Here is a 14548-nt window from a genome sequence, read left to right as displayed (position 1 = left end):
ATAGGAGTCCAGCTTCATTCTTTTGCATGTGGGTATTCGGCTATCCCAGCACTATTTGTTGAAAAGACTATTGAAGGATGGTGTCGGTACTCTAGTCAAAAGCTAATTGACCACAAATTTAAGTGTTTATTTTTGGATTCTCAATTCTGATCCATTGATCTGTATGTCATATCAGTATGCCAGTACTACACTATCCTGATTACTGTAACTGTATAGTAAGTTTTGAAATTGGGACGTGTGAGCCTTCCTCTCCAGCTTTGTTCTTTTTCAGGATTGTTTGTCTCTTCTGGATCCCTTACATTTCTCTATGATTTTTATAGAGAAATTGATAACAATTTCTACAAAAAAACCAGCTGGGATTTTTATAGAAATGCATTGAGTCTGTATATCTTAACAAAATTAAATCTCCTGATCCATGAACATAGAATATTGTTCCATTTATTTAGGTCTTCTTGTTTTTGGACTATTTATTGTAGTATGGAAATGCACTTGTATCCTGCAACCTGCTGAACTCGTTGATTAGTTCTAATCAGCTTTTATTTTATTTATTTATTTATTTATTTTTTTATCCTCACCCGAGAGCATTTTTTCCATTTTTTGTTCGGATAGAGTAGGGGAGAGAGAGAGAGAAACATCGACGTGAAAGGGACACATCGAGTGGTTGCCACCCGCATGACCCAACCAGGGCCAGGGACAAACTGCAACCGAGGTACGCGCCTTTAGCGGGAACCGAACCTGGGTCTCTCCGGACCGCAGGCCGACTCTCTTAACTGCTGAGCCAAACGGGCCAGGGCAGTTCTGATCAGCTTTTAATGGGTTTTGGATTTTCTACACACAAGATTATGTCATCTGGCCCTGGCCCGTTTGGCTCAGCGGTTAGAGCGTCGGCCTGCGGTCCGGAGAGACCCGGGTTCGGTTCCCGCTAAGGGCACGTACTTCGGTTGCGGTTTGTCCCTGGCCCTGGTTGGTCGTGCGGGTGGCAGCCACTCAATGTGTCCCTTCACGTCGATGTTTCTCTCTCTCTCTCCCTTCCTCTCTCTCCCTCCCACTCTATCTGTACAAAATATCCTCGGGTGAGGATAAAAAAAAAAAAAAAAAAAAAGATTATGTCATCTGCACATACAGATAGTTTTACTTCCTTTTCGATCTGGATGCCTTCTATTTCCTTTTTTTGCCTAATTTCCTTGCATAACATTGAATAGAAGTGGCAAGAGCAAACAATCCTGTCTTGTTCTTAGATTATGTTTTAAAAATATATCCATTTGGTTCTATTCTTAAAGAACTTAAACTCAAGGTGGAGATGAAATTAATGTGTGAAATTGAAGTTGAAATTCATGAGTGGGACGGCTTGTGGTGGAGGACTAGAGGAGCTAGGGGAAGACTTCCTGAAAAACACTTGTAATTGGCTTGGCTGACAGGAGAGAGGTCATTTTTAGGCATGTTTCAATACTTGAACATGGAAGAAAATGGAGGGTAAAGATAGAGGCACTATAGAGCTATTGTGGGAGAGAGCAGTTGTTGATCATCCAGAGTGGTGCTGGTCCTCCTACCACTGCTCAGCCTGCCTGACTTCAGATCTCTGGATAGTCCACATCGTTCGTTCATCTGTTAGTCACTCCCTAAAGTACAGTGTTTCTCAAAATGGGTCCAGTGCCTTCTGTGTTAGAATCACCCAGGATTCTAGACAGGCAGATTCCTGCTCCTCACCCCAGAGCTGGTGGTGCTAAATCAGAATCTCTGGAGGCAGATCCTGGAAGTCTTATTCCCAGGTGATTCTAACATATCTGAAGTTTGGGGAACACAATCCTAAAGCACCCTGTGTAGCATCTATTCCCAAGTTTTTTCGACATCACTCAGGCCCCCAATTCTATTTAGTAGATGATTTTCCCTCAGACATGGTCATTCAAGTCAGTCATTAGATGTTTATGGAGTTCCCTCATCTTCCTTCCTGTTTGCCCTAACAGACCAGTATCTCTTCACTTTTTATTTCATCCTGTCCTTCTCCCTCCCTCCTCGCTAGTTATTCATACCCTTGTCCCATCCCTTCCCACCTGCCAGCAGCTGGCTGGACAAGAATCAGACTTCTGAGCGCAAAGAGTTTGAGCACCAAGAGAAAGAGCTGGAGAAGGCCTATAACAGCATCGTTACAGAGCTGTGTCCACGTGCAGGGGGCAAGCCAGGACTGTTCAGTGGCTTCCCGGGAGCAGAGCACCTCCCTCTGCAGGTACCTCTTCTAGATCACCATCAAAGAGGATGACCAAGCACAGACAGGCACATATATGAAGGACTCATGTTTGAGGCCAGATCAATGCCTAAATCTCATATATTAAAAAAAAAAAAATGTGTGTGTATATACACACACACATATATGATTATATGTATTTTACATATATATATATATATTTTTTTTTTAAGTCCTCATCCAAGGATACTTTTTTTTCCCATTTGTCTCCAGACAGAATAGGAGGGAGGGAGAGAGAGAGAGAAACATCGATGTGAGAGAGACATATTGATTGGTTACCTCCCACATGACCCTGACCAGGGCCAGGGACTGAACTGCAACCAAGGTACGTGCCCTTGACTGGAATCCACAGGCCGACGCTCCAACCACTGAGCCAAATCAGCCAGGGCTTAAATCATATTTGAACTGTTAAGCATTTCTGGGCATTCTGAATTATTGGGTGTGTGTATAAGAGAGAAATAGGCACTGTTGTATTTTATCACTATGTAAACTAGTGGAAGAGACAGTTTACATACTATTGGAATACACACATGCATCCACACACATATATCATTAAAAACTCAACTCATCAAGCATCGTCAGTCTCCTCTCTTTCTGGCTTCTTCCCTCCCACAAGCATGAGAGATTGTCCCTATTTTAAAAACCCTTTTGTCTGGCCCTTCTGCCTTCTCTAGCATCATCTGATTTCCCCCTTGCTCTCAAAGATAGCTTTCTCCTGTAAGGGTGTGGCACCCATAGCCTTTACTTCCTCATTGCCCATCCCCTCCTTCTGCTCTCACAGCTGCAGCTCCCACAGCGGTTCCTAGTGGTTTCTTAGGCACGAAGCCAGTGCTGTTTTCCTCAGCCCGCTTTGGTTGCCTCCTCCTCTGGTGTCTGTTCTGCTCTCCAGCACGTAGCATGTAGCCATTCCTCAGAGGCTGGCCTTGGCTCTTTGACTCTCTTTTCCCTGTGCACTGTCCCTGGACATCTTGTCTCCTGTCTCCAACTCTCACATTCGTGAATGTCCTCTAAATCTTTATCCCGAGACCTTTGTTTCTAACCGCCCGATAGACATTTACTCCTACACATCCCCTGACATCTCAAACTCAAGACCCAAACCTAAACTGCTATCCTTTAGCATGTCATGGCCTTCCCCACTCTTAAATTCTTACCACCAACTGAAACCTTTGCCAGCTTCCAAAGCCCAGCTGAGGCACCATCTCCTCTGGGGAGTCTGCCTGAGATTTCCAACCTGAATTAAGTTCTGTCCCCTGAAACCACAAAACAGGTTTTTTACCGAGTTCAGCTCCCTGTTAGTTTGTATGAGGAAGAATAGGCCCCAAACAGTTAAATACCTGCTTAGGGACACAGCTAGTGCTCAAGTTCTCCTTAGAAAGTCCCTCTCGAGTGCTTTCAGTTGCCCTTATGGCAAATAATCATACACTGCCGTGTGCACACGTTGGGGTACTTGTAAAGTTAGAAGGCCCTTGAGGGACCGTCCATGTTTCTCATATATCACTGAGCTCCCCATTATGCCTAATTGAGGAGTCATTATTCAGTTAGTACTCAGTAAATATTTAATGGATGGATGGAAGAAGAGAAAGTTGCCTTATAGATTTTCCCTGATTAGGGCCTAGCTCAGTGGAGGGTAGATGTAGACACTGGGAAAATATTTATTGGTAGGCTGATGACGGGGCAACTGTAGCTATCAGGCTGAGGTGTTTGGACCCTCCTCGTAGGCAGTGGGGAGCCATGGTGGTTCTAGACAGAAGAGTAGAATCAGGAAAGCGCCATGCTAGAGTGAAATCTGGCAGCGGCAGCAGAAGGAAGAGTGGTGAGGCGCGAGCTAGAGAAGGGGAAGAGGGATTGGTCAGGGTGGTGCCTTAGGAGCTGAGAGGAAGAGACAAACAGGTTTGTGGAGAAGGAAGAAGGGAGTGGATAGAGGAGGATACAGAGGTGGGATTTTGGTGTGGAAAATGGTATTGCTCTTGAGAAGTGGAGAGGGGTTAGCCTCTGTGGAGGATGGTAGGTACCATAATTGCTATGTCACAGGCACGGTCTCAGCCTAATTCTCAGCACAATTATTTCAAGTAGGTGTGGTTATCTTTGCTTGCGGGTCAGAAAACGGACTTGATACCATTAAATTGTTATCTGAACCCAGTGTGTCTGACCACAAAGATTGTTTTCATTCCTCAGTGCCTCCCAAACATATAGGGAGGAGACAGATTTGGAGCTAAGATTATACAATTAAATCTGTTTGTGCTGATTTGAGGTGATGGTGGGATATCATTGTGACTTTGACGGGCCCATCATATTTTCTCTTAGATTAGGAGCATCCAGAAAATTATGCCCGTAAGTCATTTTTCCTTGTCTCTGTCCATCTAGAAAAAACTAAGTTAGATGCAGAAAAGAACTTCTCAACAATCAGAGTTGAGAGGCCCCCAAATGGATGAGCCCTACTTTTGGGGAGATCTTTAGGGAACCGGGCTGTCTTCCTCTACGTCTAGATTTGCAGATAGACAGGATACTTTCTTCCAGGTTCTTTGCAGCTCTCAGGTTCAGACAAACTTCTCATTAGTCCCCCACACTGCAGTGACAATATCTCTCTTTCCCGTGGGGCCTGCTATTTTCTTAGACCTGTTCAAAGCTTTTTTTTTTATTTTAGTAACTTCAGCTGGAGCTAAATAATTGAACATAGAACTACGAAATTCTTGGCCTAGTCAGCCCAGGCCTGTGCAGAGCCATGTAGAAGGGATCCTCTTCTACTTCTGTTAAGTCTTCCCCTGGAGCAGGTTTGGGATGTTCTTTTAGGTGTCTGTGTGCTAGGCTCTGGGCTAGGTGGGTGCTGGACACAATGGTAAGCAGGAAGGACTTAGTCCTTGTCTTCCGGGAATTTACAGACAAGTAAATACACAATTGCAGTGCATGATAATACGTGCTCAGATAGGGGAAGTATATTTCTAATCCTCCAGTTCCCTTCTCTGAGAAAATGGACAGAGACAGTATACCGTGAGGATATTCTTAAAAAAGCCTCGGTCTGGTGTCTAGCTGGTCTCCAACATGCCCAAGTAATGTTCCATGTGCTGGCTTCAGTGGATGAAGGGTGAAGGATTCTTTTGGTTTGTTTGTTTGTTTTTTATTTTTTTTATTTTTTTTTTATCCTCACCCGAGGACATTTTTCCATTTTTTGTTCAGGTAGAGTGGGAGGGAGAGAGAGGAACAGAGAGAGAGAGAAACATCGATGTGAAAGGAACACATCGAGTGGCTGCCACCCGCACGACCGACCAGGGCCGGGGACAAACTGCAACCGAGGTACGCGCCCTTAGCGGGAACCGAACCCGGGTCTCTCAGGACCGCAGGCCAACGCTCTAACCGCTGAGCCAAACCGGCCAGGGCTGTTTGTTTGTTTTTTAAAGAAATCCTAGATTGGTTTTCAAAATTAGGGAGAAACAAGTTTTAGATTATCTACTTTTTAAAAAATATATATTTTCATTGATTTTTAGAGAGAGAGGAAGGGAGAGAGATCAAAACATCAGTGTGAGAGAGAAACAACTCCTGGGGATCGAGCCTGTAACCCAGGCATATGCCCTGACTGGGAAGTGAACCAGGACCTCTCAGTCCACGGGATGACATCAAACCACTGAGCCACACTGGCCCGGCAGATGATATAGTTTCAGGATTATCAGCACCAAGGCCCAAGCACTGCCCGGAGAGTGTGTTTCCTGACATCCTCACTCCGTGCCTCCCTCTCAGTCCTGTGGGAGAGGGTCTGCCCAGTCTGCAGACGCACAGGAGCCAGGCTGCTCTCAGCTTGCAGCTCCACTTCCCAGCCTCTGTCCCTCTTTCAAAAAAGAAGTCCTGCCAGGAGGGTGTGGGCGGCCTCCCGGCAGCTGTGCTGCTCAGCCAGGCTGCCTGCTCTTGGCCCAGCAGGCGATGAGCCTCTTTAGACGCTTTGTCTGAGCCCTTCGGGCCCTCTCCTCCTGGCACCGCTTGGCTCAGGAAAGCAGGAACTGAAAGTTCTCATCTGTCCTTCCCAGTGGCCCTCTCGCTGTGACCTGCTCTTCCTCCCAACCTAGTGGTCTCTTCTACCCCCCAGAGGCCACAAACACTGGCTCTGAAGCCCTCAGTTTCGGGGGGACTGGGAAGGAGGAAAATGACAAAAGCATGGTGGCTCTCAAATTCCAACTCCCTGATTTAAAAACTTAATAACTGTAAGTAACTTTTATTGCACGTATGCCCTGTGCCAGGCACTGTCTTAAGCACTTTATGGGCATTGCCTCATTTAAAGTTGACACCAACTCAGGCACCCTGTTTTGCAGGTAGGCTACAAATTCTGAGTTTTTCATTGAGTTTGAAATCAGGAACATATCTTTGAAAAGCTAGCTGGGCTCTGGCTTCTGTTTTCTCTCATCTTCTGACCTTTTCCCATAGAACATGAACTCTGAACCAATCCAGGAAAGGGGCAGCTGGCAGGCCTCTCATAATATACTCATCCTCACTCTTCTCTCCTGATTGAGTACCTTCTCCCCTCCACCCCCCACTCCAGGCTACATCATCTTTTTCTGAAGTCCTGACACCTTATTCTTTCTCTCCCTCTCCCCTCCCCTCCAGGACCCTGCTGGTATCTTTGAGCTGGTGGAGGTGGTTGGCAATGGAACCTACGGACAGGTGTACAAGGTGAGACTAATGGTGCAGAAGCGTGGCTGTCTTCCATGGGCCCCTCTCAGGAAGGGTGGAAGAGGTGTATTCCAGGTCAGGAAAACTGGGATTGCAGATGCTGGGGGCCCTGGGAAAGGGGAGAGAGGAGAAGAGAATAAAAGTAATGTGGGAAGGACGCAACAAGAAGTGGGGGTGTTTTTGCTGGCCTCTGCCTGAGTTGAGAACTACTCCTGGTGTCACAGGAACAGGTCTGGAGTTGAATGGGGCGTGGGGAAGGGACAGGTGAAGGCAGAGGGAATGGCATGGGGACGTATGTATCAGAGCTCATCTAGGAGTCCAAAGTAAAGCTGAGGCCAAAGGTGCAGGTTTGGCTTCTCCCAAGACAACAGAGAAACCCAGGACTTGGAGTGGGTGGGATCTAATGAGTGACCTTCTGCAGAGGGGAAGTAGCTTTCCTGAGCTCCCACAGCTGGCCTGCCGCAGGGCTGGAACCAGAGCTCAGGCCTTCTGCTTTTGAGACTGCCTCTCTCCCACAAAAGTGACGTTTCCTCAGCCACTGATTGTAGCTTGTAGCCTGGCCAACTCAGCCCTCTCACGTGGCCTGATCACTGGCCACACTTGAATGGGGGGAGGTGGCCACAGCAGAGAGATGTTCAAGGTGGAAGCTGCCCCAGAGCTGGAGGCCCCCAGAACACATGCTGGCTTCTTTGTCTCCAGACACGATGCTGGGTCTTTTCACACGTCTCCTCTGCGTCTCAGGGGCCTGTTTCCTGGGTCACTGGGACCACCTGCCTTTCTCTTACCCTTCTTCCATGTAGGCTCTAGGAAACAGGCACCCCTTCCCCCACTTTCTCATCTCTTGTCTACTCGTTGCCATAGAAATTGTAGCTCTGTGTTCTGCTTTTTTTGGGCTTGGGGTCTTGATTGACTGCTGAGGATAAAAATAGTCCATGGCCTGGCAACACCCATGTTCATCCCCATGAGGGGCTGCTTTCCCTCACCCTACTCTTTCCCAGGAAGCCTTGGGCTTTCCTGTCCAAGCCCCACATGGCTCCTGCTGGGAATTCAGGAGGGAGAAGGAGAAGAACGGCACGGCCATACTGTATATAGGAGAAATTTCTTCCCCTCGGCACTGGTGATGGGGCCATCAACTCGTGTCAGTTGGCTCTTCTGTGTTTCCCCAAGTTCCCTAAAAATCTCAGCTCTATCTTAATTCTTTCCTGTCAACAAAACAAAAGCCTGGGGGGAGGAGTTGGTTGGGAATCCTGGGAAAATCCTCCTCTCCAGAGGGACTTGTTTCACATACAAGATGCAGAAAGAGAGAAGCAAAGGCCCTCCCTCCTTAGCCTCCTTCCCTCGCTCCCTCTAGCTCCTTCTGAGGATGGAGAAGGTATCTTTCACTCTCTGCTCTAAGTTTCAAACTGTAGGAAGTCCAAGCTGGAGAGGCAGGAACAGAATATGTGTGTCTCTCACTTGTCTCTCGAGTATTTTAAGGGAGCAGACCCTTCATCTATATCGAGCACAGAGCTTGGAAATCCAGTCTTGGTAGTTTTTCTGTAGCCCAGAAAATCCTGTGACCAATCCATATGTTGAGATGTCTCGTCACCATGAGGGACACATTCTAAGACAGAAAAGAGCCAAAAGGTGTGGCTTCTAGAATCAGTCCCACCATGAACATGGGCCCAGATCTCTCTATGTCCATCTCTCTGTCCGCAGGGTCGGCATGTCAAGACTGGGCAGCTGGCTGCCATCAAGGTCATGGATGTCACGGAGGTAGGGAGCAGCACAGGGTAAAGGAAGGGTTGGTGCATTGAGAAGGGGGCTCACCTCCTCCCATTCACCTAGGACGAGGAAGAAGAGATCAAACAGGAGATCAACATGTTGAAAAAATACTCTCACCACCGCAACATTGCCACCTACTATGGGGCCTTCATCAAGAAGAGTCCCCCTGGAAACGACGACCAGCTCTGGGTGAGAAGTGCCCTCTGGCCTGCCCCCTGCCCCTCCTTGCCAGCCATTTCTGAAGTCCCACAGCCTCTCCTGTGTATAGATTGAGGGACCTCCTGACCCACACAGAATCCCCGACACTTTGCAGCCTCTTGTTCTCTGGGTGCTTTGGTGTCAGGAGTTCTGGGGTTTGCCCCCACCTTTGCCCTAACCAGTGCTTTACCCTGTGTCCAGCGGGCATTTCATAAGTGGTGAGCAGTATAATCCTAGCAGGGGCTGGAAGAGACCATAAGGAGATAGGTTCCTGAGTTCTGCTGCATTGGCACAGCTCCTAGGAAAGCAGCCGACCAAGCTGTCTATGGTGGGTAACAGACAGAGCTGTGCAGACCCTCCTGGCAGTGATTGTTCTAACCAGAGCTTACTGTAGCTCTTTTGGTCTTTTCCAAATTCCCTCCTGGTCCAGAACATTTCTAAGTCATTCACCCTCCCTACCTGGGCACTGGTGCCAGCTAATTCCTCAGCCTCGCCCTCTTTGGTGCTCCGCCAGACCAAAAGACAGAGCAACAGGGATCATGGCGCCAGCTGAGCAAAGGCAGTGGGGGGAGGGGCCACCCAGGGGGTTGGAGCTCATACCAGGTCTCCCCTTGCAACAGTTGCCAGGTAAGCGATACTTATTAAGCACCATCTGTGTACCCTGCACAGATAAGCGTGAATCATGGTCCCTGCTTTTTAAAAAAAAACAAAAAAAACATTTATTTTTTTAAGAGAGGAAGGGAGAGAAAGATAGAAATATTGATGTGAGAAACATCAATTGGCCGCCTCCTGCACGCCTCCTACTGGGGATCGAGCCTGCAATCCAGGCATGTGCCCTGACAGTAATTGAACCCAGACCTCTCAGTCCATGGGACGATGCTCAGTTCACTGAGCCACACCAGCCAGGCCCTGCTTTTTTTCTTTTTTTGGTTAATCCTCACCTGAGGACATTTTTCCATTGTTTTTTTTTTTTTTGATAGAGTGGAAGAGAGAGAGAGAGAGAAACATTGATGTGAGAATGATTGCCTCCTGCATGGCCCCTAACAGGGTTGGGGATCGAACCTGAAACCCAGGTACCTGCCCTTGACTGGGAATCGAACCCATGACCTTTGGTCTGCAGACCAATGCTCCAACTGCTGAGACAAACCGGCCAGGGCTTATCAACATGACAGAGACAAATCGATTGGTTGCCTCCTGCACAGTGATCCCTACTTTCTGTACACTAGTCTTTTTGAAGGCATGCATGAGTGCACACACACACATTCACATTTTGTATGCACAAAGAAAGGTGAGGAATGTGTCAGGTAGGTTTACCTGCCAACTACCTAGTGAGAGATCCTTGAGAACAAGAGGCCAGGCGCCCCCTTCTGGACCTGTTGGACATTGCCCCCCCCCGACTCTGCTATGCTCAGATGTGGAGCATATATGAAACATTTGGACTAACATGCCTGTCATCAGGGGGACTTCCCTTTTGGCACCTGCCTCTGAGTCTCTGGTTCTTCCCTATAGATGGTGCAGGGAGCTCTGCTCATCTCCCTGCCTTGGCCTTGCCTCTCTGTTGGTGGAGTTTCTCCCAAAGTACTACCAGCTTCCCTCCTGCAGCCCCCTGGTAGACCCAATTCACTGTTTTTGTCTCTAGCAGACCTGCTGATTCTAGCCCCTTTCCTGTCCTGGGATGAGAAGTTGGTAAATTTTTTCTGTGAGGGCCAGATAGCAAATATTTGGGGCTTTGTGGGTCACACTGTCTGTCACAACTACTCAGCTCAGCCATTGTTCCATGAAAGCAGCCATGGACAATATATAAAGGAGAGGGTATCACTGTATCTCCCAAAACCTTTATTAAGACACTATAATTTGCATGTCATGTGGTTCTTTTTTTTATTCTTCTCAGCCATTTAAAAGTGTAAAAACCATCGTGGCTGTTTGCTCAGTGGTCAGAGCGTCAACCAGTGGACCAAAGACTCACGGGTTTGATTCCTGGTCAAGGGTACCTTGGTTGTAGTTGGATCCCTGGCCCGGGTTGGGGTCATGTAGCAGGCAACCAATCGGTGTATCTCTCTCACATTGATGTTTCTCTTTCCTTCCCTCTCCCTCTGTCCCACTCTATCTGAAAATCAATGGAAAAATAATATTTGGGTGAGGATTTAAAAATAATAATAATAAATAAAAATGTAAAAACCATGCTTAGCTCATTGGCCATAGTTTGCCGACTCTGCTCCAGAGTAGTATTTCTTAACCTTTCTGAGGTTATGAATCCGAAAGAGGATCTGATGAGAGCATTGGATCCTTCCCCAACGAGAATGCACATACCCACCTCATTTTATCTACAACTTAAGGGATTCCTTGGGCTCCTACTCTGGAAACAGACCATGTCCCCCAGACCCACCTTCCCTGTCTTTTCTGACTGGATTCCATTCCTCTTTTTCTCCTGATCCAGCGGTTCTCAACCTCTCACATGGGTCACCTAAGACCATCGGAAAACACATATTTCCGATGGTCTTAGGAACCGAGACACTGCTCCTCTATCCGTCTCCAGGCGAGTCCATCCACATGCAGATACGCCCACATACAACATGAGGAACTGTACTGAAGGGTCGCAGCACTAGGAAGGTTGAGAACCACTGCCCTAATCTCAGGAAGTTCTGTGGCTTTTTTGAGGGGGTCATGTGGCCCCGAGGCCTCTGGTTGTCCTCTAGGGAGCTGGCAGGGGAAAGGGGCCTTGCCTAACTGCTGCTTTTCCTTCTGGTGCTCCCTGGGACCATAGCTGGTCATGGAGTTCTGTGGTGCTGGTTCCGTGACAGACCTGGTAAAGAATACAAAAGGGAATGCCCTGAAGGAGGACTGTATTGCCTACATCTGCAGGGAGATTCTGCGGGTGAGCATCAGCCCTCTCCACCTCCTGCTCCTGCACCCCCCCCCCCCCCCGAGCTTCTCCCTGGGCATGGACCCTCCCTGACTGAGGAGGAAATGGCATTATGCCCTCTTTAAGGAGCAGAGGGCCTGCTCGGGTTGGGGGCTAGAGACAGAGGCCTAACCTTGGGGACTCTCAGACTGTTGGAGGAAACAAGTGCCTCTGTTTCCAAGCTCTGCTACTTCTCCACTTGCTACCCACACTTGCTGGGAATGCCCAGGAGCCCCGCACTGAGGAAACTCCAGAAAATCTCAGCCTGCACTTGGGCACGTGGTGAAGAGGGCTGCTCCATCAGCTCAGCCCCGTCCGGACTAATAGCTTCCTCTCGGTCAGTCCCAGTCCTCATTCTTTCCTATCCCCTCCAACATGAAGGCTAATTTCCCCCACTTCCCTTTCCCAGGGTCTGGCCCATCTCCACGCCCACAAGGTGATTCACCGAGATATCAAGGGGCAGAACGTGCTGCTGACAGAGAATGCCGAGGTCAAGCTAGGTGTGCGATTCCTTCTGGGCAGACGGGGCCTCCTCACCTCAGGACAGCGAGAAGCCCCTTTTCCCTCTGGTGGCTTAAGCCCCACACCTGTGGTCTGGGAGGCTTGCTTTCCCATATCCTCCGCTGGGGTGCCCGCTTCCTTCTGAAAACCACTTGAGACGTGTTCGCCCTGTTGTCTGTTATGTCCCCAGTGCCGTGCAGGTCCCTCTGGGGAGATGGCATATTTTGATCTGGGATGTTGTCCCTTGGTCCTTTCACCTTGGTTTTTCCCCAAGACGCAGGAAGACTAGGTCAGGTTCTTCAGGATGTTGATTGGATGGGAGAGGTCCAGGGAGTGTCTAGGTAGAGCAGGGACCTCAGCTGCCTTGGGATCCGCCCCTACCGGGTCCAAGATGAGGGGAGCAGAGGGGACACTCTGTTATGACCCTTCCTCCATGTCTTCTCAGTGGATTTTGGGGTGAGTGCTCAGCTGGACCGCACCGTGGGAAGGCGAAACACCTTCATTGGGACCCCCTACTGGATGGCCCCGGAGGTCATCGCCTGTGATGAGAACCCTGATGCCACCTATGATTACAGGGTATGGAGCAGAGTATGGAGCATGGAGGCAGCCAAGGGCAGGAAGTGAGATGGGGTGACGAGCAGTTTGGGGGGCAAAATGAAGGTCTAATGATGATAGCTATGAGAGGTTGGGGGACATTTTGTGGCAAGGGAATTGTGGATGGGAATATGGGGTAAGTTGGACAACATGCAGGGTTAAAGGACAGGGGCCTCAGGAAGGGGTGTGGGCCAGCCAGTGGTTCTGAAGGACCAGGGACAGTAGGTGAAGAGTTGTCAGGAACATTCACCTGCCCTTTCTCTCCCCTCCATAGAGTGACATTTGGTCTCTAGGAATCACAGCCATCGAGATGGCAGAGGGAGCCCCCCGTAAGTATGGAGTGTGGGAGAGAAGGGCTGTAGGGAGAGGTGGCTGGGGGAGGTCATGGTGAGCGGGGCTCCTTTAGGGTCACAGCACGGGAAAGGGACTGATGGTGTTTCTTCTGTGTCCCAGCCCTTTGTGACATGCATCCTATGCGAGCCCTCTTCCTCATCCCTCGGAACCCGCCACCCAGGCTCAAGTCCAAGAAATGGTAGGTCTTTGGGGATTTGGTGTCTAGGAAGGTCTCTGGACAAGGCCACCCCCACCACAGTCCCCTGCATTCAGGCTGGCACTGCAGCCAGAGCATTAGAGGGCATGGGTGTTGGGAAATGGGGATGACAAAAGAGAAGTCAAGGTGGCTTTTTGATGAATGACCTCCCCTCTTCCTTCTGCAACATCCCCTTCCAAGGGGGCCCTCCTAGTGTGAGCCATTGTTTCCAGGTCTAAGAAGTTCATCGACTTCATTGACACATGTCTCATCAAGACATACCTGAGCCGCCCACCAACAGAACAGCTGCTCAAATTTCCCTTCATCCGTGACCAGCCCACGGAGCGGCAGGTCCGCATCCAGCTCAAGGACCACATCGACCGATCTCGGAAGAAGCGAGGCGAGAAAGGTCAGTGGGGGAGGAGGTAGGTGGTGGGTCCCAGCACACACTTCCACCCCTGCTCCTCTTCACCAGCCTGGCTCCTGGCTCCCTCCCAGACCCCAGCTCTTCCTATCCAAAGAGATCTCTGTTCCCAAACTTCCAACACCAAAGGGCTTTATCTCATTGCACCAATTCAAGTCAGCCTTCCAAATGAGTGTGGCCCTTTTACAGCCTTATAAACGCTTCCTGTTGAGCACATTCATTTGTAAGTACACACACACATTTGATCACATCCACCCACTGTGGTGTCTAATCTCCATGTCTGTCCAAGCCCAGACCTGAGACCCATGACATTCCATTGCTCCAAGAAGGTGGGCAGGGACCCAGGTGCATGGCCATCCAGATAGATTTTATTGCTTGTCCCCATCTAAGGTTTCTCTAGCCCAGGGTGGGGTCTGGGGCACTGGGTGAAGAAACAGCAGTGATCTCCCCCCCTGCAGAAGAGACAGAGTATGAATACAGCGGCAGTGAAGAGGAAGATGACAGCCATGGAGAGGAAGGAGAGCCAAGGTGGGCTTGGCAGGTGGAGTTTGGGGGCCTGACTTTTTGTCTGAGGGGACATTAGTGATCCTTGGCTTGGGGAGTCTCAGTCAGGATGGTGGGTTAGAGACCCATAAAATAGTCTCTGAGTGTTAAGAAGAAATGGCTTGAATGGGCAAGAAGTGGGGAGGGTGATTCAGGGCTGCAGGCTGGGATACTACTGGAGGACAGAGCCCACGA

General features: G+C 49.2%; 1 protein-coding gene across 11 annotated transcripts in view; it reads left to right on the top strand.

The window, feature by feature from the left end:
* MINK1 (misshapen like kinase 1) overlaps positions 1-14548 on the top strand; it is a 64691-nt gene that overhangs the window by 39093 nt on the left and 11050 nt on the right. For all 11 annotated transcript variants that reach the window (XM_036267899.1, XM_036267901.1, XM_036267900.1 and 8 more), the window contains exons 2-11: positions 6833-6898; positions 8597-8653; positions 8726-8851; positions 11625-11735; positions 12172-12262; positions 12709-12839; positions 13132-13186; positions 13311-13389; positions 13620-13795; positions 14269-14338. In XM_036267899.1, the coding sequence (XP_036123792.1) occupies positions 6833-6898; positions 8597-8653; positions 8726-8851; positions 11625-11735; positions 12172-12262; positions 12709-12839; positions 13132-13186; positions 13311-13389; positions 13620-13795; positions 14269-14338 (962 nt within the window). The remainder of the gene's footprint in view (positions 1-6832; positions 6899-8596; positions 8654-8725; positions 8852-11624; positions 11736-12171; positions 12263-12708; positions 12840-13131; positions 13187-13310; positions 13390-13619; positions 13796-14268; positions 14339-14548) is intronic.

This window comes from Molossus molossus, unplaced genomic scaffold (assembly GCF_014108415.1).
Source record: "Molossus molossus isolate mMolMol1 unplaced genomic scaffold, mMolMol1.p scaffold_m16_p_19, whole genome shotgun sequence".
NCBI lineage: Eukaryota > Metazoa > Chordata > Mammalia > Chiroptera > Molossidae > Molossus > Molossus molossus.
The sequence above is the reverse complement of the archived record's forward strand: the minus strand, read 5'-3'. Positions and strand labels throughout refer to the sequence as shown.